The sequence below is a fragment of the Cibotium barometz genome, chromosome 1 (genome assembly GCF_041138505.1).
Source record: "Cibotium barometz isolate CiBa-2024 chromosome 1, ASM4113850v1, whole genome shotgun sequence".
NCBI lineage: Eukaryota > Viridiplantae > Streptophyta > Polypodiopsida > Cyatheales > Cibotiaceae > Cibotium > Cibotium barometz.
Window position 1 is genome coordinate 82,582,918 of NC_141046.1, and position 27,155 is coordinate 82,610,072.

Below are 27,155 nucleotides of genomic sequence, written 5' to 3' on the forward strand. Positions count from 1 at the left end.
ATAGATGACATAGGGGTTATTGAAAGGGAAGGCATTAACTTGGTGCAAGGATCTCAAAGAAGAGTCCATTCCTATCACTTGGCAGAATTTTGAACAAGCTTTCAAAAAAGAGTATGTCCAACTAGAAGATGAATTTAAAATAATTGCCAAGCTTGTTAAAAATAGCATGGAAAATTAGTCTTTTGACAATTATATGCAGAAGTTTAGACAATTGGCTGCCAAAGCCAAGTTTAATGATCATACCTTGTGTGGGATTTTCATCAATGGTCAAGCTCGTAACTATCAGTATAAGGTAAAAAAATGTAAGGTCAAAACGGTTAAGGATGCTATTCAGGTAGCTCAGGTTTTTCATAAGACTATGGTTGGCACCAATACTTCAAAACCATCGTCTAATGAAAAGAAATCCACGTTCACTTTTTCAAATAGTGGACAAAAAAGAAAGTTGGTTTTCACACCAGAACCAAAAAATTCTGACAACGCCAGCAAGAAGCAAAAAATTATGAGCAAGGATAATATCACATGTTTCAAATGCAAGGAAAAGGGACACACAAAGAAATTATGTCCTTTGAATGGAGCTATAGCACCTTCGGCGCCGCCTGGAAAAAAGGTAGCACCGAAGAAGTTCATACCAAAGAAATCTTTACACATTACAAAACTTTAAGGTAAATTTTGTGAAGTCAATATTACACATGTTGAAGGAAGCCAATGTTTAGATTGTACTTTTAGTAAAGACATTTTTGGTCCAAATGAATTATTTTCTGTTTATGGATCAATAAATGGACATCAGGTTCATATTTTGTTTGATCTTGGTAGTACTCACAATTTTATTAACAACATTATGGTACAGAGGATGAAGCTGGAAACCACACAGAATGATCACATGAACAAGGTCAGGATGGCTGGAGGACAAGCCCAATTCTGGGATAAGAAGGTGTCAAAACTAACGTTAGACATCCAGTTATACTGAAATAGACTTGATTTTCATGCCATGAGCTTGGGTTATGTAGACATCATTTTAGGGATAAAATGATTTCATCGAAAAAATAAGGATTTTTCTGTTGATTGGGTCAAACATTTAATGTCTTTCCATCACAATGGAAACCTTGTTACTCTAAAGGGAAACATTGTTGTACCCAAGGAAACTTTTATTAATGAGCTTGAGTTAATGAAAAATCTTTTTTAACTATAAACTTTTCCAATTGGTTATGGATCAAGTGTCTTCATATGTTCATTTTGATGTAAACATTGTTTCTTTAGATGTTTGGGAAAGTAAAGTGTTAAATTTTATTAAGAGTGAATTTCAGGATGTATTTCTTGATGAGTTACCTCATGGATTACCTCCTAAACTAGAGGTAGACCATAAAATTGAGCTAGTGCCGGGTGCAAAACCTATTAGTATTCCTCCATATCAGTTTAGCCAAACTAAGGAAGATGAGGTAGTAAAGCAACTAGCTGAATACTTGAGAATGGGTCAAATTAGACCAAGTAAGTCTCCTTGGGATGCATCAATTCTCCTGGTTAAGAAAAAAGATCAAGATACTTGGAGGATGTGTATTGATTACAAACGTCTTAACGAGGTTACAATTAAGAACAAATACCCATTGCCTAGATCAGATGATCTTATTGATAAGAGCTAAGTATTTCACAAAGCTTGATTTTTAAACTGATTATCATCAGATCCGTATTGCAGAGGAAGATGTTCCTAAAACTGCCTTTAGGACACATTATGGCCATTATGAATTTTTAGTGTTACCCTTTGGTCTCACTAATGCACCAACAACTTTCCAACAGATGATGAATGATATATTTTGGGATCTCTTAGGAGGTGGTGGTTTTCTTAGATGAAATTTTGATATACAGTAAAACTTTGGCTGAGCGAGGTTCTAGGAAGGCTCAAGAAGGAGAACCTGTATTGTAAACTATCTAAGTGTGATTTCTTCAAGAAGGAATTGTTATAATTGAGTCATAAGATCTCTCGAGATGGCTTAAGTATAGATTTGGATAATCAGATCCAAAAGGTTTTGGAATGGTCAGTTCCGCATATAGTCAAGAAGTTAAGATCTTTCTTAGGTTTTGTGGTATTTCTTTGAAAATGTGTCAAGGATTATTCAAAGTTGATAGTGCCTTTTACCAACCTTCTTAAGGGTAAAAATAGGAAGTCTAATTCTCCGATTGAGTGGAATGAGAAGCTATAGGAAACTTTCGATACTTTGAAATATAAAGTTTGAGATGCTCCTCTGTCAGCCTTACCAGATCCTAGCAGACCTTACATTGTTGAGACTGATAGGAAACTTTTGATACTTTGAAATATAAAGTTTGAGATGCTCCTCTATTAGCCTTACCAGATCCTAGCAAACCTTACATTGTTGAGACTGATGCTAGAGCTTTTGCAGTAGGCGCAGCTTTGTTCCGAGATGGAAAGCATGTGGCCTTCGAGAGTAAGAAACTCAACGATGCACAAACTAGGTACCCAGTTTAGGAGAAAGAGTTGTATGCGATCATTTATGCTTTAAAGGCATGGAGACAGTATCTCTACAGGTCTCAATTTATGGTCTCAACAGATCATCAGTCTTTGCAGTTTATTTGTGATCAACCGGACTTGAAAAGTAGAAAGGCCAGATGGGTTGAATTGATGTAGGACTTTGATTTCATGAATTAAATATAGGAAAGGTAGCTTAAATTGCATCGCGGATGCGTTGAGTCAAATTGGTGAAGTTAATGAACTTAGCTTCATGTTTAACTTGTACGATTCACTCGGGGGAAAATGCAGTACATATATTTTCTTTGGAAAATATTAAAATTTGGCAAAATCAGGGTCCACCAACTCTGGGGTAGATCAAAACCTAGTAAATGAAGGAAAAGCCAACCAATTTTTTACTCGGAATGGTCTTTTATTCTAAAATGATAAGGTTTGTGTATCGAATGTTCTAGAAATTAAACTGAGGATCCTATTTGAGTGCCATGATGCGCCATGGGCAGGACATCCATGCACACAACGTACCTTGGCTTTGGTTAGAAGGACTATTTATTGGGCCAAAAATGAAGGATTTTGTTTATAATTATGTGGTCAAGTTTCATCAGTGTCAGATTAATAAGGCATGGTGCCTTAAATTTGTTGGGTTATTACATCCTTTGGATATTCCGTTGTCTCGAAAGTGGGAAAGTATTTCCATGGATTTCATTACGGGACTTCCACGTACCAGCAAGGGTCACGATGCCATTTGGGTAGTTGTGGATAGATTGAAAAAGATAGCTAGGTTTTTACCCACATAAAGACAATAATTAAAGCGTCAAAATTGGCTTACCAATTTGTTGAGCAACTATTTAGACTGTATGGTCTACCTTCTGATATTGTGAGCGATCGGGACTCTAAGTTCACAGCCCATTTTTGGCAGGAAGTTTTCAAGAAATTGGAAACTAATTTGAGTATGCGTTTCTCTGATCACCCGCCAGTCTGATGGGGACAAACAGAGCGTGTGAATCAAATTGTAGAGGATATGCTTTGTGCATATGTCTCTGGAAAACCATCAAGTTGGGAAAAGTATCTTCCAATGATGGAACTTGCCTATAACAATTATAAGCATAATGCTATTGGTTATAGTCCGTTCATGCTCATGTATGGGTATCAACCCAAGGCACCTATTGATGTCGGTCTTCATGACATTGAGCTTGATGCCTCAAGGGATTTCTTGCATGATATGCAAGAAATATTAGTAGAGCTTAGAATAGAGCACGATTTTATGCTAATAGGGGATGCTCACCTCGATCTTTTAAGCCAAGAGCATTGGTTTATTTGAAAGTTCTTAAAGATTCTCAAACTTTGTTAACAGAAAAGTGCTCAAAATTATCTCCTAGATATTGTGGTCCATTCTGAGTTATACGTCAGATTGGCATGGTTGCGACTGAGCTAAAACTACCTCCACATGTTAGAGTTCATCCAGTCTTTCATATCAGTAGACTTAAAGAGAACTGGGAGGTGAGGATAACACAATTACTCCTCAAGAACTCGTTGAAGTCAAAGATTTGTCTTATGTTCCGCATGAACCTGAAAAGGTACTTGAATTGAGGGAAAGAAAACTTTGTAGTCGCTTAATCCTTGAGGTTAAAATTAAGTAGAATGTGGTCGTAAATATGCTTGGAAAAAAAGTATCCTTACTATAATAACCCATGATTTCTAATCCCTTACCTATTGAAATCAGGGAGAATATTGGAAAAAAAGTCTCCTTACTATAATAACCCATGATTTCTAATCCCTTACCTATTGAAATCAGGGAGAATATTGGATCAAATAAATTATTTTCCCCTATCATTGCCTTGCTTATGCAAGAAAGTAACAACCCAAGAAATGAAGAAAATTCAAAGAAAGACATATGCTTGTATTTTAACAATCAACTATGTTCCTAAAGGAGGAGACTTGAAGAGCATAATTTTAAATGAGGTTCATGATAGCCTTGTAGTAGGACACCTCAGCTATGTAAAGACTTTTATTACTATAAAGAAGAGTTTCTTTTGGCCCTATAGTAGGACATACCTCACATATGTAAAGACTTTCATGACTATAAATAAGAGTTTCTTTTAGTCCATATTATAACATGTTTTTTAATGTTTAGTTTGCCCCAAAACGTCAAGGCCGAAAGAGTAAAAATCACAGGAAAGTTGCATGACTACAACATAAGAAAGACGTATTACAACATGTTATTTAATGCTTAGTCTATATTAGAACATGTTCTTTAATGCTTAGTTTGCCAAACGTCAAGGCCAAAAGAGTAAAAATGCCATGAAAGTTACATCCTTTGGACATTCCATATATGAAATGGGAATACATAAGTATATTGGAGTGCCTTTAGTAAAAATAAGGTATGACTCCATTTTGGTAGTGGTGGATTGACTAACAAAGGTTTCTCACTTGAACCTTGCCAAGGTCTTCTTGATAGAGATATTCGGATTGCATGGGTCACCTAGGAGGATTATAAGTGATAAAGATGCCAAGTTTACATCTCGATTGTGGACCACACTCTCTAAATCTTAGTATTGCTTATATCATCTAGAAATAAATGCAGCCAGAGAGGGTAAACCAAGTGATCATTGATAATACCCTTTGAACATTTTCTGGACGAGAACCTAGGATATGGATTAACTACCTACATCTAGTGGAGTTTGATTATAATGCCTCTCATCACACCGAAGCATTAGGATAAGTCCATTTAAGGCACTATATATGGACAAGATTGCCTAATGTCATTTTATTGGTCTGATCCACAATTGATTAGAGTGGAAGTGTCAAAGAAGTTAACTGATGATTGATGAGATGGATCATCAAATGCAATATATAAAGAAAGACATCAAAGCTACCCAAGATAAGTAAAATCAGTACACTGATCTAAAAGATCTTACAAGGAGTTCAATGAAGGTGACATGGTTTTTCTTCATGTATATCCCAAGAGAAGTTCTCTCTCATTGTTGCATCCAAATACTGTGAACCATATGTGATTATATAGAGAGTTATAGATCAAGCTTATAAACTTTTACTCCCCCCATATTTGAGAATCCAAAGTGTCTTCCACTTTAAAGAGGTATGTTCTAAATAGGAATCTTATTTTGGATGATGAATAAGTTGCTTTTCCACCTTAGGGACAAGTAGAACTAGAACCAGAAGTGATTTTAAATGTCAGATAAAAGCCTCTTAGAAGTAGGATCTTAAAAAAGTATCGAATCAAGTAATTTTTTTTCGAAGATGCCACCTAGGAGAAAGAAGAAAAATTAAGGAAGGATTATCCCCAGTTCATGAGATGAGGACATCTTTGTTCTTCAAGTAAGGAAGAATGCAAGATCCTCCTTCCTATGTAATAAATCAACTTAGGGTATTGTTTTATGGTACACATTCTAGTGAGAAAATACAGAATTAAAGAGAGAAGATGTGCATTTAAATGAGAAAAACTTTACAGTCTCAAAAAAAAAATTGAAGTTATTTGACCAACTCGATGTATGTACAAATTATTAGGAGCTTCCCATGTGCACGTGTACATGTGTACCCCCCATTACATATTAGGATTGGAAAGAGTAAAAAAATATTAAAAAATATTGTGAAATAAATAAATGAGCAAATCCAAGAAAAATAATAAATAAAAATAATCCCCATGCAAATAAAAATAAAGCATGTGCTTAGGAGTGAAAGAAATAGCCTTCGCACTTGTAAATAAGAGAGTGCATATTAATTGAACTAAGGTTGGAAGGGTAGTTATAAAGCCTAAGGTTTAATTTTTGGGTGTGAAATAAATACAAAAGAATGAGATAATCTTTAGAACTAATAGAAAACTCAAACCATGCATGAGAGAGGGACTTAACTTGTTGTGGGAGTGGTTAATTGTATGTTGCATAAATATTAAGGTCTAGTTGCACAAATTATTATTTATTTTTTTTGGGGGAGGGGGGGGGGCTACTTGCATTAGTCATGTGGGAGTGTATTGGTAGTCTCTCCAACCATCATTTTCAAGTGTAAAAGGACCTCCTAGCTCACTTTAAATACATAATTTTTTCTTGTGCAAGGGAGGGCACTTTTTTGGATAGAATTCAGTGTAGTACTAGCTGTTAGGGAGGGCACTTTTTTGCATGAAATTTAGTGTAGTTCTAGGATTTATGGTACACAAGTGCATAACCTAGGCATAGAGTACTCATTTAGCATCAAAAGTAGTGTGATTGGGACTTGTTCTACTCCTAGGGATCATTTAAAAAAACTCGTGGACTTCTTGAAAGAAGGAGGCCTTCATCTCATCTACATTGGGCTCTACAAAACCTATTTAAATTAATTAACAAGTTACTATAACCCAAGGTATAGGCTACTCATTTGGCATCAAAATTAGTGCGATTGGGACTTGTGGTGCTCCTAGGGATCATTAAAAAAAACTCATGGACTTCTTGAAGGGAGGAGGCCTTCATCTCATCTACATTGGGCTCTATAAGAACTATTTAAATCAATTAACAAGGTACTATATAACCCTTCTAATTTATTTATACAATTTTCTAATTTCTTTGTAAATTTATAGTTATTTCTATGGGAATGAATGATTAGGATAAATTTAAACAGAAGACCCTCATTTACTACAATGTACCCAAGAATAAAGTATGTTAAGGGTTATTAACTTGACAATACACTCTTAGTTTAAATTAGAAGTATGCATACCCTTTACATGAAATTGATAATACAGTCTTAGTTCAAATTAGAAGTATGCATACCCTTTACATGAAATTAGAAGTATGCACACCCTTTTGTTATCACATGCACACCCTTTATATATTGCATTAAAATAGATGATACCCTTGCTGTATAGATTTAAAATGAAAATAAGGGCTAGAGGAGGTTTAGATCAACTCTAAAAAGAGAATTAATCAAACTATAGTTAAATATTACATATACTAGTTATGCATGAGTAAATTATTACCAATGTTGTTGGAGTGGAGATCAAGATAGCAACACATGCATAGATGTAGCAATCAAGGAGAGAGATAGATGGAAGAACAATACTCAATTAGATTGATAAAAAACATTGAAGTATAAATGAAGGGTCACCAAGGAAAAAACTTCCTAAAGAGGAAAAAAGTGACCCGGCCCTTTATTAGCCCACATCCACACATCACTACCATATAAATGGCTACAAATCCCCCCTATAGGGTGATGATGTGAACATGTACAGGGATTATGTGGTTGATCAATCCCCAAATTCCAGTAAGCCCCAAAGCTTTACAAAAAGCTTCAAACTTCCCTCGTGAGAGAACCTTCGTCTCATGAACATATATACCACATTGTTGTGTGTAGAGACATGTGTAGAGACATAAGCTAGGCTTGCAATGAGCCTCTCCCCGACATAATAATAATGTAACCCAATGTGGGTTGCTTCTTGTTGAGCCAAGATATACATGAAGATGAAGATGAAATCAAAAGCCACTAGTGAACACTCACATGCATAACATCCAACCCAATCGCAATCATTGAAAGTATGTATATGAATATCACCCCCCCTTAGCATAGAATAAGCCAAGGGACTAAGTGCCATGTAAGTATTTAAATACTCACTTGGCAGCCTACTAATGCTTACTTCCGGGACTATGTATAAACTTACTCAACTAGGAGACCCCAAATTAAATGTCTGACCTCGTATTACATAAAAAGATGAGGCATCCACTAATAAAGTAATGTATCAAATGCTTCACCTGTATCCTAGAGACTAAGCCTAGCATTTGTCTCTATTGGTGTAGCAACGAGATAAACACACTCCGAGTGACCAAAACCGAGCAGGAAACATCTCTGAGAGCGAGTGCAAAAAATCCAGTAATCAGATTTTCCAATGATAATACTAAAACATGCATTTTTTGTGTTAAATTCAAGAAGCCAGTAGAGCACAACTTTCTCAACAAACAAACAAAATAGCTCTTTATCATTGCAAGTTTTAAGCATATCTATAGCTAGGAAAGGTACTATGTAAGGTGTTATTAAACTAGAGAGCTATGATCTTAACAATGACATAAACTAAATTTTGAGGTATGGAATGCTAGAGATACATGAAATAGACATTACGTCTTGGTTTTTACTTTTGTTACGGTAGGTGGCTTTGCATCTTAGTCATCTCAAGATAGGAGGTTGGTCGAGATATTTTGGATTTCTTGAGGCATGTTTGTGCCTCAAGCCTTAGGAATGATAGCAACACTGACCGTTTATGAGATAATGATGTACTCGGCACACCTATAGCTGTTGTCGGGGAGTGTGATTCCCTTTGGGTGACATTGAAGGGTGCAACATAACATCTGTGCAAGATGCGGCTCTAGGACTGTGCCGATACACACATGGGTGGTTAGTACATCCGTGGGCTGAGTGGTGGGGAGAAAAGGCATCTTAGCATCGCCATTGAAACCCTAAAGCAAACCCCCTACTCTCCTTGACGAACCCACCAATGGCCTCGATAGTGGAGCACTTTCCATGTGGTCAAAAGGCTCCAGACACTCACCAGATCTGGCAGAACCTTGCTCATCTCTATCCTCTAGCCAAGCAATGAGGTCTTTGAACTCTTCCATCATTTGTTCCTTTTTTCATCTAGTCAAATAGTTTACTTCGGTGAAAGAGTGAATGCAAAGTAGTTTTTTGAAGATGCCAGATTTTCGTGCCCCCGGCATTCCGAAACCCATCAGATCATTTCCTATGGATCATAAACTTAGAGTTTGAAGAGACGAATGACGGCGATGACATAGAGATGGGGAATGGAAGAATGCCCACATTACACAAAGCTCAGCATCTCATAAAAGCCTATGGGGACTTAAATATCAGAAGTGCTATCAATATGAGAATTCAGCAAGCTTCTCAGAAGGAAGGCGACCTGAGAGAAAGGTGATGCTGGTGGGGTAAGCTGGTTCAGGCAAGCCTTCTATTTAACATCAAGATCCTTCACAAACATGAAAAGGGCCATTACCTATTACTGGTTCTAACTGTTTGTTTATGTGATGATGTCGATCTGTGTGGGCACGATCTACTACAAAGTTGGCCGTTCTTATGATGCCCTCTAGGCAAGGGCGGGTATGTTTATTTTTATAACTATATTCTTTACTTTCATGGGAGTGGTGAGATTCCATTGTTCATAGATGACATGAAGATCTTCACACAGGAGAGGCTGAATGGGCACTATGGAGTCACAATGTTTTTTGTTCCCAGCACATTGTCTGCCTTTCCCTTTGTAGTCTTGTTGGCTTTTCTACCGAGAACCATTTTGTACACAATGGGTGGCTTACATCCTGGCTTTGACCACTTCATCTGCTTCATTGCTACTTTGTTGTCCCGATATCTAGAGTTTATCTAGAAGGAGGGTGCATGTCCCGATATCTAGAGTTTATCTTGTCCCGAATTGTCGGGACAAGATAAACTCTAGATATCGGGACATGCACCCTCCTTCTAGATAAACTCTAGATATCGGGACAAGATAAACTCTAGATATCGGGACATGCACCCTCCTTCTAGATGTCGGGACACATATTTTCTTTTAAATTAAACTCTAGATATCGGGACAAGATAAACTCTAGATATCGGGACATGCACCCTCCTTCTAGAAATTAAACTCTAGATATCGAGACAAGATAAACTCTAGATATCGGGACATGCACCCTCCTTCTAGATATCGGGACACATATTTTCTTTTAAATTAAAACATCGGGACATGCACCCTCCTTCTAGATATCGGGACACATATTTTCTTTTAAATTATGTGTCCCGATATCTAGAAGGAGGGTGCATGTCCCGATGTTTTAATTTAAAAGAAAATATGTGTCCCGATATCTAGAAGGAAGGTGTATCGGGACACATATTTTAATTTAAAAGAAAATATGTGTCCCATATCTAGAAGGAGGGTGCATGTCCCGATGTTTTAATTTAAAAGAAAATATGTGTCCCGATACACCCTCCTTCTAGATATCGGGACACATATTTTAATTTAAAAGAAAATATGTGTCCCGATATCTAGAAGGAGATGCACCCTCCTTCTAGATATGGGACACATATTTTCTTTTAAATTAATTTAAAAGAAAATATGTGTCCCGATATCTAAATTAATTTAAAAGAAAATATCGGGACATATTTTCTTTTAAATTAATTTAGATATCGGGACACATATTTTCTTTTAAATTAATTTAAAAGAAAATATGTGTCCCATATTTTCTTTTAAATTAATTTAGATATCGGGACACATATTTTCTTTTAAATTAATTTAAAAGAAAATATGTGTCCCATATCTAGAAGGAGGGTGCATGTCCCGATATTTTAATTTAAAAGAAAATATGTGTCCCGATATCTAGAAGGAGGGTGCATGTCCCGATATCTAATTTAAAAGAAAATATGTGTCCCGATATCTAGAAGGAGGGTGCATGTCCCGATATCTAGAGTTTTAATTTAAAAGAAAATATGTGTCCCGATATCTAGGAGGAGGGTGCATGTCCCGATATCTAGAGTTTATCCTCCTCATCCATATCACTATGAGGTTATGCTGCCCCGGCGTGGCCTCCTTCGGGCATTTTTTTTTCAAGAACATATTCCGCGGGCAACTTCTCTGTCATCTCGGAGCTGGGCATGACACCTTTGCTTACTACCTCCCATCTCTTTTGCAATGCCACCTCGGTTACCACCTGCAACTACTACCACTACCACTTGGCCTTCGATAATTCGGGAACTCTTGCATCAGACGCCAAAATTTTCATTAGGAACTACCAGCAACAAGATTTCCTGGTGGAATATGACATTGGCAATTCTAGAGTTGGCTTTGGACCTACTCAGTGCAGCAACACAACCATGCCCCCAAATTACCATTGGCATGCTTCCCCGCCCTACTGTCAATCATTCCGTACATGTTGTTTTTATTCATTCTTTAATTCTAGTTAACCATGCATGAGTAGCTTTTATGACACACACAAGCCACACTCTTATGATGAGGAGGCTTAAGAGGATGAGCACTGGTAAGAAGCAATGCAACAGGAATTCAGCATGGTTGAGTCCACACTTGCATGTGCCTTTATAAAGAATTACATTGGGGAAATAGGTTGAGCTTTTGTGGTGGTTTTGTGACTTTTGTAGCTTCAATTTTGTATATGTAGGTATAAATGTCATGTCAGTATAGCGTGTATGACCACCTCCAAATAGGATGAGATTTTGCAAAGGTGATGTATAAAGAGAACACACGTGTGAAAACGAAGCTTGATTAAGAATTACTGATTTTAACTACACATACATATTTAGGGTATGATGTTATATATCTTGTATGAAAATGGCTTGGGTAGATCCTAATCAAAAACCCTAAAATAGAAAATTCTTAAAAAGAGCGGGAACCCTTTGCTCTGATACCAAATGTTGGCATGCTGTGATACCAAATGTTGGCACACAGGAACCTAGTGTTAAGGTTTGTGGGGCAATGGAAGCTCACACACACAAGAAGCAAATCGATTGAAAGAGAGGGAGATGTACTTGCACATACATTCACACAATAATTATAAGTGACAAGTACAAATTATAATAAACCTAGTTTAGGTGTCCTTTCACACCAAATGTCTAGGGAGAAAAACTCATAGGACAAAAGTTTCTCTGGAGTTAGTGCATGTTCACATGGCAGCACTACATATAAGCATATGCCCTCAATGTTTTATACCTTACTTCCTAGGGCATCCATGCAACCGTAGTTAGGTAAATTAAAGATCAACAAGTCAATTATGCATTAAGCTTCTAGTTGTGGCCCTATTTGTAGAATAAGGCCTTAGTCATGAATTAATATCATTGATTCATGACATTGCTTCCTAGCTGTCACATTTAAGTCTTGCAATAGCTGTGAGTTAAGACCTACTAATGTGTTAAACTATAGGCTGATCAAGACATACCTCAATGACTTTACTCATGTAGGTATAGTCTATGTAAATGAGCTAGAACTAGAAAATGGATGCCCTTAGGTCACTCTACTCACAGGCACAGCTAGGCTAGTGAGAAATGGCTTATGAATTCATGGCGTGCAAAGGTCCTTGAAGCAAAAAAAAAAAAAAAACCTTCACGGTGTGAAAAGGTCCCTCCACTTCACGGCGTGAAAAGGTCTGTGTTTTTTTATATATAAAATATAAAAAACAACCCTATTTGAAGGCTCGTATCTTTTAAACCATGAGGCCGATAAACATGTTCTAGTGCTCATCGAAACGTCGTAATCGAGCCCTTTGAGATTGGTCTCGAGCGTCCAAGGGCAAAATCCATTGCTTTGGTCTCCGACCAACAGGCTCAAAATTCAACCTAGAAATCGAGGCAAAAAACGGGCTTAAAAGCACTAAAAATTGCTCAAAATGTTCTAGAATTAGGGTTAGGGTTACAACAATGCACACACGGGTTGGGAAATGCATCAAATAGATGTGAAAAATGCATTTCTAAATGGTGATTTACAAGAGGAAGTTTTAATGACACAGCCAGAAGGATATGTACACCCGAGGTACCCCACTCATGTATGCAGGTTAAAGAAAGCATTATATAGTTTGAAGCAAGCACCTCGTGTTTGGAGTGATAAGATAAGCCGATATCTTATCTCCCTTGGATTTCAGGTTTCTTCAGCAAATTCTTCACTCTATGTGAAGAAAACAGATCATGGGATTGTCTTACTTGTCATCTATGTGGATGACTTGATTGTCATAGGAGATCATGCTACAGATGTTATACATGTCAAGAAGGCATTGAGTGGGCAGTTTGATATAAAAGACCTGGGTGAATTGAGATATTTTCTTGGGATTAAAGTGATCAAAGACCATGCAAGGACATGGTTAGTGCAACGCCAATATGTATTGGATATGTTGGCAAAATATGGGATGACAGGGTGTAAGCCAATGAGTACACCTTTGGAGCAGAATGTGAAGCTACGGGCTGATTTTGGTGAAGAGTTGGATGATCCATCTATGTATAGAAAGATGGTTGGTAGTCTTATTTACATGACTATCACACGACCAGATCTCAGTTATGTTGTGGGGCTAGTAAGCCAATTTATGCAAAGCCCCAAAAAACCTCATTTGGATGCAGTGAGATGCATTATGCGCTATGCACATTATGGTCTTCTTTATGAGCATGGTAAAGGCTTAGATGTACATGGTTACACAGACGCAGATTGGGCAGGTAGCTCGTATGACAAGAGGTCTACTAGTGGGGTTATGCCTTTACATTTGGAAGTGCAGTGGTGAGTTGGAGCAGTAAGAAGCAACCTATTGTTGCTTTATCTAGTACAGAGGCTGAATATCTCATGTCATGAAATGGTTCTCACCGTGAAGGTTTTTTTTTTAACTTCACGGACCTTTTCACGCCATGAAATGCAAAGAATCTCACGTTGTGAAATGGATCTCACATCATGAAACTTAAAAAAAAAACTCCACGGACCTTTTCATGGCGTGAATTTTTTATTTTTTTATTTTTGCTTCATGGACCTTTTCACACCATGAAATGGAGAGGATCTCACGCCATGAAGTGGATCTCACACTGTGAATTTTTTTTTTCTTCATGAACCTTTTTACGCCATGAAATGTAGAGGATCTCACACCGTGAAATGGATCTCACGCCAAGAAGCTTTTTTTTTCTTCACGGACCTTTTCACACCATGAAATGCAGAGGATCTCATGCCATGAAATGAATCTCACACCGTGTTTTTTTTAAAAAAAAAACTTCATGGACCTTTTCACGTCGTGAAATGCAAAGAATAGATCTCATGCCGTGAAATTTTTTTTCAGAGTCTAGAGAGAAATTCGAGTTTTCTTATGTGAAGGGAATATTTTTTGAATTTTAAATTAGGGAGATATGGACATTTTCTCAAAAAGGTAAGTGGGAATAAAAGAAGTCAACACTTTTATATTATCCCCTTACACCTTTCATAAATGACCCCCAAAATGGACAAGTTGACAACTCATTGGCATCATTACATTAAATGCTTATTAGCCACTAATGAGTTGTGTAAAAATGTGATTAAGAATTAATCATAGATTAACTCTTTCACTAATCTTTCCTCTTTTTGAATTAATTAAAAGTCCCTAATTAATCCTTATCATCAATTAATCCACACCATTAAGCACATCATTAGATAGATCTTTGGATTGCTAAGCTTTGTGCTTAATCTAAAGTTTAAATTAACTAATAATCAAAGATTAATTAATCTCTTAATTTAGCTCTTTTCTTTATGCAAATTAGGCCAAAGAGAGTAAAAATTCTCTAGTTGGTGAAGAAATTAATGCAATTAGATGTTTTGATGCAAATTAGGCTAAAGAGAGAAAACTTCTCTAATTGGTGAAGAAATTGATGTAATTAGATGTTTTGCAAAACACCCAAAACATTAATTTTGACACCCTATATGATCGATTTTAACCCTGAAAAACACATTTTCTTGTTTTTTTTTGCCTCTTGAACTGGATTAATCATCCCTTAATGACAAAAATAGCCAATTAAAGAAGATTAGTCAATTTCAAGAGTCTTTAAAAGTTTTTGTGAAATGTTTCAAATGATTAAGCTACCCCTAATACTTGCTAACACTCTAATGCATACAAATCAAACAAAATACACACAAATCAAGCAAAAACTAATGATTCTAGCTCTATGTTTAACTCTAAAGAGAGCTAAAAATCACAAAATTGTAATCAATTGCACACTATGTGCAAGCCCTAGGAACATTAAAAACCAAATTAACAACAGCGAAAACAATAATTTAAGCTAAAAATTAAGCAAAAATGCATTCTTTACAAAACAAAAAAGAGAGCTATTCCTCACCAAATCACCATCAAAACCACATCTTTTTCATGGCAAACCATTACTTAAGACAATGGGCAATGGGTAATACGTAGATTAGAGAAATATGACAAAAAAAGCAAGGGATAGCTCCTTGGTAGCGGTGCCAAAAATGTTATGGCTTGCCCAAACCTTCGTTTCGAAACACATCCAATAAGAAGATTACCTGGAGAACCACAACTATCGTGTGGGGATCTTCCGATGGCTGAGCTCGTGATCCTTGAGGTCTCCAAGCTCCACCTACTCCTTGAGTAGCAATTCCAGCACAGCCTCCCACATGCATTGTCACACTGCCACGTTACACTATGTGCACTCATCCCTCCTCTCGCCTCACTTCACTCACACACACTCACTAGCATGAATTAGAGAGAGATTGTCAAGAGGATTAGCAAGAGCCACGCTTAATTGCACAATGGGGGAGTTCTTTGTATTATGAGAGATTTTCACTTATATACATGGCCACACTCACTTAAACTATGGTCGACCGGGCACTTTAGGCTCATAAGAGGCCTAATGCTATTACAATGACTACTCTCATAATATATCCATGAAGTACATCACTTGGGACTTTCATCCTAACTTGCTACCACATGCTCTTGAAGTGGAAATTGCCATAAGTATTCCATCGAACCATTACGGGCGCCCGTCCAAGTTGTAGATTTGGACATTATTGCTTCATATCTTGACTATATGACCTTTTAGTGTGTCTACCTTGACTCCTTGATGTAAGATAATCGCAATAGCTCTTGCTAACCCTAGAAATGGGTTAACACCCACCACTGGTTATGTCTACCTTGACTCCTTGATGTACGATAATCGCAATAGCTCTTGTTAACCCTAGAAATGGGTTAACACCCACTGGTTATGTTAAATTTTTAACAAATACAACATCTCCACTTTCAAAGATCCTTTAATTGTATGGATTGTATAGACGGTATCCCTTGCTACCATTGTTGTAGTCCATAAATATTCATTTAGCTTCCTTGTCATCCAACTTGCCTCTTAGTTGTTGAGGCACATAAGCATATGCAAGGCAACCAAAAGTCATGAGGTAGCCCATGAGGTAGTTAACCTTATGCTTTCTATCATACTAGGCCTCAAATGGGCACTTGTTCCAAACATACCAAGCCTAAAATGGAGTAATGGTAGGGAACTTGTTTAAAACATACCAAGCCTCAAATGGAGTAATGGTCTTAAAACTTGTCTTAAAAGATTTGATAGGGAACATGTTTAAAACACGTGTTGCACACATAATAGCCTCCATCCAAAACTTGTGAGGCAAACCCTCATACATCTAGCCATTTGTATTTGAGAGCTTTGATTTTAGTTGTGGAGTATTCTACCTGTTATACAAGCATCAAGTTTTTGGTGTTGAGAAGTGACTTTGTCAACAAGCTTACAAAGTTGTTGATAGTATACTGTGATCTACATTCACTGTTGAAGTAACAGTCAGCATTTCTTAGATTCACCATTGAAGCAATAATCAATCCCACCCAATGACTTCCATCTAGAATCGGATTCATCTCCAATAGTGGTGAGATCATTGGCCACCATCAATGGCATCTTCTCCCCATCATTGCAGTGCTTTGTCCAATAGTCACCAGCCACCATCATCGTCTCCGTCAACTCACCGCTTCACCATGAGCTGACACGTGGTTGATAACCTACCATGTGGCAAATAAGTCGTTACAATTTTGCAATTCAAAACTAGTTAAATATGTGATCCAACTTTTATATTCACTTGATTCCCTCATAAATCGTGCAATGTGATTCAGAACCAATTCAACTTTTTTAATTGCTTGATTCATCATCATCAATTGACCAATTGATCTTTTCAATCATCCAATTCAATCATTTTACTGGTGATTCAACTTCCTTGATCAATTGATTTAACTTCCTTGATTGAGTGATTTGACTTCTTTTATCACACCTGATTTTATTGTAATTTGATTATTTGATTCTACTTCAACAATCAATCGATCCAGGACTTCAATCGTCCAATTTGACTATAGTTTAATTGCTATTGTACTTCAATAATTGTTAGTTGCTAGGTTTGGCTATACATTGATTGGTAGATTAAGGCATTTGCATAAACATGGGATGTTAGAGGATATGCCTTAACTTGATCCCCCACCCATATATATTTGTGAAGGATGTATCCTTAGCAAAATCTCCTGCCAAATCTTTTCCCAAAGAATGTAGTAGCAAATAGAGCTGACCACAAACTATAGTTCATATACAATGATGTGTGTGGTCCAATGTAGACTCTGGCTTTGGGGAAAAAGTCAATTCATTGATGATTATAGCAAATTCTCCTGGTCTTACCCCATGAAAGCAAAAGTAGAGGTATTTTCTCATTTTCAACACTTTCTTACTTTGGTTAAGAATGAAACTAGTTTAAAAGTCCAAACCCTTTGTACAGATAGGGGGGGGGGATATTTATCTATTGCTTTTAAAGACTTTTTGGCACAAAAAGGTATTAAGCATCAATGCACAACTCCTTATACACCACAGCAAAATGGTGTTGCTAAGAGAAGAAACATTACTCTCATGGAGATTGTTAGATGCATGGCTAAAGGTCATTAGTTTTTACATGAGTTTTAGATAGAAGAAGTTCTTTGTGCTACCTATGTGCTGAACACAGGTGCCCCACAAAAGCTTTGAAAACCATCACTCCTTATGAAGCTTGGTTCAATAGAAAACCTATGTGCTGAACAAAGGTGCCCCACAAAAGCTTTGAAAACCATCACTCCTTATGAAGCTTGGTTTAATAGAAAACCTATGGTTGAACACATGCGTGTTTTTAGCTATTTGGTATATGCCAGCACAATAAACATACATCTATCGATTCCCCATACATGTTTGGTAGTTTGTTGCCAATGCTAGCATCTATTGATACTCATCAGATTTTACCTACTCATCCTCATTTGTTTGCAAGGGGGGAATGCTCAAGCAATTGATGTACCAGCTTCTAATTAACTAGAAGATATAATAAATTTTGAAAGATTGGCAATCACAAAGTCTAGGCTTATGCTTGAATGGGTCAAAAGCACCTTGCAAGATAGCAAAATGTCTGCTTTTTTGCAGAGTAGAACCAGATCTGGTGCTAAAACCATCTATTAACCAGATATTGCTAAGTTTTCATTCCTTAGTTCTCCACATAATGAGTCTTTTGAAGAAGCTTAAGAAGATCTAAATTGGGTTAAAGCCGTGCATGATAAATTCCGGTCATTCAGAAAAAATAATACTTGGGATTTAGTGGATTTACCTCTTGGTAAGAAAGCAAGAGTACTAAGTGGGTTTACAAAGTTAAAAGAAAGGCTGATGGATCTATGGACAAGTTCAAGGCTAGAGTTATAGCAAAAGGTTATGCCCAATAGAAAGGGATTGATTATGATGCAACTTTTACCTCCACTTCTCGTATGACTACTGTCAAATTTGTTACTACTTTGGCAGTCACCCGTGGATGAAAAGTGTACTAATTGGACATCAAAACATCATTCTTGAATAGTGACTTGCAGGAAGAAGTTTATGTGAGTCAACCGATTGGATTTTCCCAATGTGGTCAAGAACAAAAGGTATGTAAGCTTAAGAAAGCTGTATATGGTTTGAAACAAGCCCTTAGGGCTTGGTATCATAAGATTTATGCCTATTTGACTAGACAAGGATTTCAAAATAGTCCTATAGAAAGCACTTTATATGTTAAAAAGGACTCATAAGATTTATGTCTATTTGATCGGACAAGGATTTCAAAACAGTCCTATAGAAAGCACTTTATCTGTTTAAAAGGACAAGTAGGATTTGCTTATTTTATAATTCTCTATGTTGATGACATGCTAACAAGGACTTTATCTGTTTAAAAGGACAAGTAGGATTTGCTTATTTTATAATTCTCTATGTTGATGACATGCTAACAAGGACCAATGAGGATTTGATTACAGCAGCTTTTAAGGTTGACCTTGCCTTAAATTTTGAGATGTCAGATCTTGGTCTTTTGCACTACTACTTGGATATGTAGTTTGTATAGTAAGATGATGGTATAGTCATTAAGCAGTCCAAGTACATCAAAGCACTACTCAAAAGGTTCAATATAGAAAGTTGTAAACTAATCTCTACACAAGTGGAACCTGGTGTAAAGCTCAGTCTGTAGGATCTCAGAGAATCATTTGACATGACCACTTATGATCAAGCTATTAGATGCCTTATATATTTGTGCAACTCATGACTAGACATTCAATTTGGTGTGTCAGCTTTCAAAGTTTATCCATTGCCTAGGCTAGGAAGTTAGACATATCTTTAGATACTTACAAGGCACTCAAGACCTTTAATTGTTCTATGTTAGGGGGGTGATTTACAATTGCAGGTCTTCAGTGATTCAGACTAGGTAGGTGATTATGGTACACAATAGTCCACATTTGGAAAAACTACTTCTTTATGCATATCTTGGCTGAGTAACTGTGGCTACAGAGCATCATTCATAGTGAGACAATTGAATTAAGAAGATTGATGAAGGATCTTAATGTCTACAGACATCCCTACTCCAATCCTCACTGATAGTCAAAGTGCAATGGCAATAGCCAAGAATCCTATCTTTCATGCCAAGACCAAGCACACTGAAGTGCGATACCACTATGTAAGAGAGAGACTCCATGCAAGTGAGATCAATTTGATCTATTGCAATACACATGACAATGTGGCAGATATTTCACTAAAGCCTTATCACATGAAAGGTTTGAGACTTTCTGCAAAGCTTTGGGCCTCACCCCTTTTAGAGACTAATCTGCAATTTATATAAACCTCACATTTGTACTATATGGGAGTTTGTTAGATATATATGGTAGTAATATAGTGAGGCCATGAACTGATATCATGGAAACTTTTTTCCCTTAGCCATCGAGGTGCGAATGGACACCTTAGGGTTAACTAGTGCATAAGTAACCACATCTATTGTTTAGAGTTGCTACTCATTTATACTTTCTCCTTTATACTTGTAGAGAGCTTCATCTCTCTCCCCTTTAAACTAGCCATTCTTTCTCACACTCTATATTCTTGTGTTTTTCTCATTGATCATTGTGTATGTGTGTGCATGCACGTGTGTGTTTAACTCCATTATGAGCTAACAACTTTGAATGCATTTGACATGTGCTCCCCTCCCCTGTGTGGCGACTCGAGCGAAGGTTTGCACTTTGTAACTTGTTTCATTTTCTAGCTCTTGTTACATAATGTTAAAAACACAAACACCTCAGATTTTGCTTTTAAAGGGTACACCCAAGTAAATTTGGAGTAATCACCAATGAAGGTCACAAAATAAAGATGCTTCCCAAGTGATGGTGTCCTCATGTGACCACACACATCACTATGTGGTCCCATGTGATGGTGTCCTCATGGGACTATACACATCACTGCGTGTGAGCTGTAATTTTTATGGATCCATCTTTTGGGAAGGCATTCCTGTGCATTTTGCCCAAAATGTACCCTTCACATACATGTCAGGGAGAGGCTTCAGGGGAGATCACTTTAACCTATTGCTCTACATAGGATAATATTGTAGGTCTGTTTACAAATGCATTGCCTCGAGAGAAGTTTAAAGCTTTCTCCTGCAGAGAGCGATCTACATCCTTGTACAGGATCACATTACCACTATAGGGGGGATTTGAGGGCATATGCTTCTATGTAGTGCTTCACGTGAACATGCATTAACTCAAGGGACACTTTTGTCCTATATGCTTATATATAGTGCTGCATGTAAACATGCACTAACTCTAGGGGTACTTTTGTCCTATATGCTTATATGTAGTGCTGCATGTGAACATGCACTAACTCTAGGGGTACTTTTGTCCTATATGCTTATATGTAGTGCTGCATGTGAACAAGCACTAACTCTAGGGGCACTTTTATCTTATATGCTTACATGTAGTGCTACATGTGAACATGCACTGACTCTAGGGGTACTTTTGTCCTATATGCTTATATGTGAAAATGGGGCCTCTTTGTGTCTCTCTTATAAGATTTTGGTGAGGCAATGTAGCCTCTTCAAAGATCTATTGGAGTTCTTTCCATTCAACATCATGAGAAGGATCCCATATGTCCTCTAGTCTCTTGAATCCCTTGTTGTTCAGTCTTTTGGAACTCTAGTATCTATCATGGCTAAAGAAGGCTTAAATCTATGTGTCCACCAGATGTTTTAGTTTAGTAAGAGTTGCCATTAGTCCTAGTACATCCATCCCAGTTAATCAGGCTCACAGCTTCTTTCCAAGCTAAATGAAATTCAGGTCGTCCTGAGATCAATTCTGGTAGAGGTGAAAAAAATTTGATACTCTACTGCTTATAATGAGGATTCCTGCTATTAGGAGGATTCCTGGTATTAGGAATGGAGCTGGTTTAATGAGGCTAAGTTGGACAGAATTAATACCAAAACATTGTATGAAGAAATTTGCGAAGGGGAAATGAATGTCATATATTGTAATAATGTCTGGTTGTTGGGAAGGGAACAATTGGAGAAAAAGGTGGAATTTGATATGGGATGCTCTAATCCTAGTGAATGCACAAGTGTTTCTGTGGAGAGTCAGCCTCCTAGCTTTACCTCTTGGATTTAAGCTTTTTCAGAAGAACTTTAATGTTGGAATATGTCCCAGGTGCAAAGTAGCCATAGAAGATGGGAGACATGCCTTCTGGGAATGTCCTGCCCTGAGGGGGTTATGGGGGGAAGATTGGTAGGTGGGTGGAGGATAACTAAGGTAGTAAGGTGTGAGAGGGCAATGGTGGGATTGGGTTTTGGGAAAGCTTCACATAATGATTTTTTGTATCATTAGGTATCCATGTTTGTGGGTGATTTGGATATCTAGGAATGAACTAATTTTTGGCAAGGGGGACAAACATGGAATAGAGGCCACTGAAATTATGTTTAGAAGTGTACATTTTTGTTGGGCCATGTATTATCTCAATAGGATGAATAACAATAGATTTATTGAGGTCATACAGGCATTACAAGCTGGGATTAGGTAGTATAAATGTGGGAAGGGGAAATACTAATGTATACTGGGCTTGCCTAACATGTTTGATCATTTGCAAGTGTATACTTGGGACGATGTTAGAGTGAAATTCCCTAAATATGGACCAAGATCTAGAAGATGGTATCTGAAAGACAGGTAGCCTGAAGAGATATTTATGGCCTTGGTAGAGAACCCTGTGGGAAAGAGGCCAACTTTGAAGATCTGGATTAAAGAAGAGGAGTTGGAACAACACTCCCCCAAGGGTTTTACTTCTGATGCACTTCTTATTGCTTGTGTGGAGTTGGGATATCACTTTTCTTGGGGAAATTCATCTTTTTTATGGGAGGATGAAATGTGGGAACTAGTATGTGACTTGTTGAATAGGAAGTGGGATTAAGTATGATATAATTTTGGTCTATCAGGTTGTTACCCTCTAGACTGTCAAGATAGATTTTTTGTAAGAGACTATGAATATTTATAATATATATATATATAAGATTGTGGGGAGGCCCAAGGGCAAATCGAGGAGACCGAGGGGCTTGAGGGTAAGGACGGGAGTCGAATGTAGCCGTCTGCACGGGTGGGAATTTAAGGTTATGAACCTTAGATTTATTATTAGTGGTCGTATTATAACAACATTAATATAAACACCCATCACCATGCCCATTTGTGTTACCGCAAAGGTCACTCACTGCCAACAAATTCCCGACACTATGTAACATATTGGCTCTTAAGTTTTATTCAGTTTTATTGTGGGTATATTCAGTTTTATTGCGGGCATTAAATAATTATTTTTATCGTGTGCATTAATTATTTAATGGCCCACACCCTTAGGCTCACCCTAAGGTAGGGGACATAGCAGACGAAGGCGGGCGAAGGCAGATGAAGGCGGGCGAAGGGAAGGCAGATGAAGGCAAGCAGCCGAAACCGCGCGAAGGGGGTGAAGGCAACCGACTGTGGAAAAAAGGAAAGAAGGAGGAAATGAGTGATGAGGTCGCAGGAGAGCATGGTGAAGAGAGAATAGAGATGGGCTCTACACCGTCCTGGACCCGAAGAGCAAAAGGCAATTGTGTGCAGAAAAGCAAACGAATGGAGACTACCGTTTTTTCTCATTACTAAATAAGAACATTGTTTTTTGCGACTCATGCGCTGTTTTTAATTTATCAAATGTAGAAAAAAAAACATTTGGCATGCATTAATTAATTAATACACAACTACAAAATGTTGGTGGTGCATATTGGCTCTTAATTCAGAGCGACTCTGAAGAGCTCGTTAGGATCCTTTTGACAGGCACGTGGAAATGAAGCGAGTCGCAAAAGAGGTCTTACAAGAACAATTTGGGTATCTTTTGTCGTCCTCTTTTCTGCTGTGTTGTGGTGCGAAAGTAACAAAAAGAAGGCAAGCATGCGTTGTCTTCTTCATCTGGCGGTGTTTTCTGCGTGTGAGAAGAGGCGAAGATGTTCACACAGTGGGCGACCAGGCGCCTGTTCAAGTTTCTACTGAAGAAGCGCATCGGGCGGTACATCCAGGGGGACCTGGACTTGGAGCAGCTTGACGTGCAGCTCGGCTCCGGCGTCGTTCAACTCAACGATGTTGCCCTCGGCGTCGACTACATCAACGACCAGGTTTCCCTCTCCTCTCTTTATAATCATCACACACCATCGTCCACCTCTCTCTCTCTCTGATCGATCACCACACTGAAATTTTGGAAAGCCGAATGACAATTGGGCACACTCACATGTGGGATTTCTCTGATCGCCGGGCTTGCTACGTTGGCTGTTCTTGCATTGGATTTCTCTCTCTCTCTGATCGATCACCACACTGAAATTTTGGAAAGCCGAATGACAATTGGGCACACTCACATGTGGGATTTCTCTGATCGCCGGGCTTGCTACGTTGGCTGTTCTTGCATTGGGTCTTCCTCGAAGTCTTGAAATTGTGTCGCGTGCTGATGGGCTCTTTTTAGTGTGTACTTTTTTGTGAGCTGCGCTGTTTGTTTTGGGCTCTTTCATGGTGTATGCGATGTCTTGATGGGCTCTTGTACGTGATTACTTCTTACATATTTTTAAGTCAGCACTTGCCCGATTTTCAAACATTCCATTTTCATGTTCTCAATTGATTGTCCTTATGCAGCTGGCTGACTTATCAGTGGCATTAAAAGAAGGATCCCTGGGGAGCGTTACCCTAAAATTGCAGTGGAAAGTGCTGCCAAGAATAGAGATTGAGCTGGATGAAGTTGAACTAGTTTTCATTCCACGAAAAGCCACTAGCAAAGGTCACTGGAAGAACAGATCATCTGCCCCTAATGAGTACACATCTGAAGCACAGCAGCTTGGATCGGAGTCGGAGCTTGCTGGCTTGGGAAGTGTGGGGGGTTGCACATACTTGCCTGTTCAGGAGGGAGTCAGGGTGGTTGCTAATCTGGTTGAGAGCTTGCTTCTTGGCATGCATGTCAGTGTGCAGCGAGCCATTGTTGCTTTCGCAGAGCTGCGTAGCCCCAAAACAAGTCGAGCAATGGAGAAATTACCAAAGGAGAGCACCTGTGTTTCTCAGAGCATGCTAGTCCTTCGAGTTGGGTGTGCAGAATCCAGCACTGATTACTCCTCTTGTCATGAAGACAGTTGCAATGGGGAAGATAGACATGGTGCAGAGTCCCTAATTCTTACAAATGCCATCAGCTTTCAACAAATGACTTTGGAGCTTCTGGATGTTCTTGATGATGGTCATGAATGTCCCAGCTCTATAACAACAGGAGGTGGCAAGGTCTTTGGGCAACGGGTTTCTATATTGCAAGATGATGATAGTTTGTCGGGATGCATAAAGCTTAGCATACCATGGAAAAGTGGCTGCTTAGACATCCCGAAATTGGATGCTGATATAGGTATCTCACACATCAATCTGCAGGTCAGTGGGCATCAAATTCAGCAACTGTTGACTGTTGTTAGTTCTTATGGAGATTGTAGTAGTGATGACACAGCAAGTGCTCAAGGTCGTGAGGCAAATCAATACGGTGCTTTAGGCAACAGTGGTTTGTCTATCATCAAAGAAGCAGATGACAGCAAGGATAGGAGAGGAGCAATTGCTTCTGAGTCTGCCGTGCTTGGATCCCAGAGCAAATCCTGCAGGTCTTCTCTTCTCCCTGGTGCCGGGTTGATATCTGATTGGGTGCATTTGAATGATCAATATAAGTATACAAGAGAAGAAGCTTTGTCAGAGGCGGACTTTGCTGCAAGGTAGGATCTTGAGTCTTTTCAAAATCTGCCATTAGTCTTGCTAACATATTCTCTCAGGATTGTGAGTGAAGGTGTAATGTTTTGTTGTGTGTTTCTCTTTAAAAAGAAAAGACCGTTTATCGTCTGCGTGATGCAGACTACGACCCTCCACAGCTCTGATACCAATGTAACATGCCATGGAAGCATGATCTGAGTTAACGCTAAGCAAAGAGAGATTAACACTGATGCTACTTAGCAAACACACAATAGGGAAGAGGCAAGAGAGATCCTAAACTACTATGTATATTGCCAAAACATGAATACATACATTAAGTTCCCTAATATACACTAAGATCTATCATGCATATTGTGCCTATATTAGCATGCAATGCAACTCATGCTATTCTTTGGCTGTAAGTTAATGACGAATGTAGAAGAGGGCTGCAAATTCGATGATCTTGATGCCTTACCTCTTGAAGACTCTAAATGACACCCTACAACGACTCTTTACTTGCCCTTACAGAGTGGCTAAGGGACAAGGGTTGGCTGCTTGGTCAACTTTGCCAACTGGGCCAACGGTGCCAATTGTGCAACAGTGCATGACTATTGGAGGTAGAGTTAGTGTGTTTTGTCGACAGAGGCTCAGGTTCTAGTAGTAGAGGTACATATTGGAGATAGAGCTTGTCACATGTGGAAGCTTTGGGAGTCTTCTCTCAGCCCTAAGCACTGCATAAAAACACTTGATGCAAGAACAATCAGCATAGACAGAGAATAGAGAGAGAGAGAGATGGCTGTATATTCAGTATATTCGTAGAGTACAAAAAGGTACATCATCTGTGGCCTTTGGCCTTCCCAAAAAGGATAACAAAAAGCCTAATCTATGACCAATTTCGACTTGGGAGAGAGATGCCGAGCAATGAGCAACAAGGTGCCTTTTGTAGGCCTTTGGAAGAATAATCAAGTGGCCGACTTGCTGTCGGCCAGTTCCATGGACAGTAAATATTGTTCATGCTGCCGACTGGAAGTACATGCCCTCCTAAACTTGGCCGACAGGGTTCTGGTCCATATTTAGCCGTCCTCAAGCCTGTGAAAGAGTATACTACTCAAATCCTGATGTTTATCTACCTCAAATCAGGGATTAGCTTGGAATTAAGCATGTATATGTGCATGCACATGACATCCTGTCACGTGCATCCCGCACTTGGATGCCACGTCGACATTTCTGTACAGAAGGTGCAGGACCTGGGATGGTGAACTGGTCCCATGTGAGCCCAGTCCGGGACGAGTCAGCCAGGGATCCATCTCAGTCGTCCGAGGTCAGGTGTGCACTGTCTTGCACATGAAGCAGTGCCAGTCCGCGCTGTGAGTCTCCCTCTGGAATGATGTCAGATGTTCTGTGTATCTGGTTTGCAACTGGATGCCAGACCTCTGTAGGCATGTAGGTTTGCATGTAGAGATGGGGCCAGCCCATAGGGCTACCCGAGTGCGAAGATTTGCACTTGCACTCTTAATGTGGGCATGGGGGAGGTGTAGAACCACCCCCAAGGGGCCAGGAGGGCCCAAGCTGTGCCCACCAGCCATGGCTTGGGCTGGAAGGGCTGTCGGCCAGCCCTAGGGCTGCTGGCCAGCCCTAAGGCTGCTGGA

General features: G+C 38.6%; 1 protein-coding gene and 1 pseudogene across 2 annotated transcripts in view; both read left to right on the forward strand.

The window, feature by feature from the left end:
- Positions 1-8,689: 8,689 nt before the first annotated feature.
- LOC147642514 (ABC transporter G family member 11 pseudogene) lies at positions 8,690-9,842 on the forward strand (annotated as a pseudogene).
- Positions 9,843-23,178: 13,336 nt separating this feature from the next.
- Positions 23,179-27,155, forward strand: part of LOC147642515 (autophagy-related protein 2-like) — a 51,849-nt gene continuing 47,872 nt past the window's right edge. Inside the window, exons 1-2 of one of the 2 annotated variants that reach the window (XR_015267188.1) lie at positions 23,179-23,924; positions 24,433-25,532. Coding sequence is in view for 1 of the 2 variants with exons in the window: in XM_086807158.1 (XP_086663284.1) it covers positions 23,757-23,924; positions 24,433-25,532 (1,268 nt within the window). In the remaining variant the exon portion in view is untranslated. The remainder of the gene's footprint in view (positions 23,925-24,432; positions 25,533-27,155) is intronic. The other variant, XM_086807158.1, reaches the window with a different exon arrangement.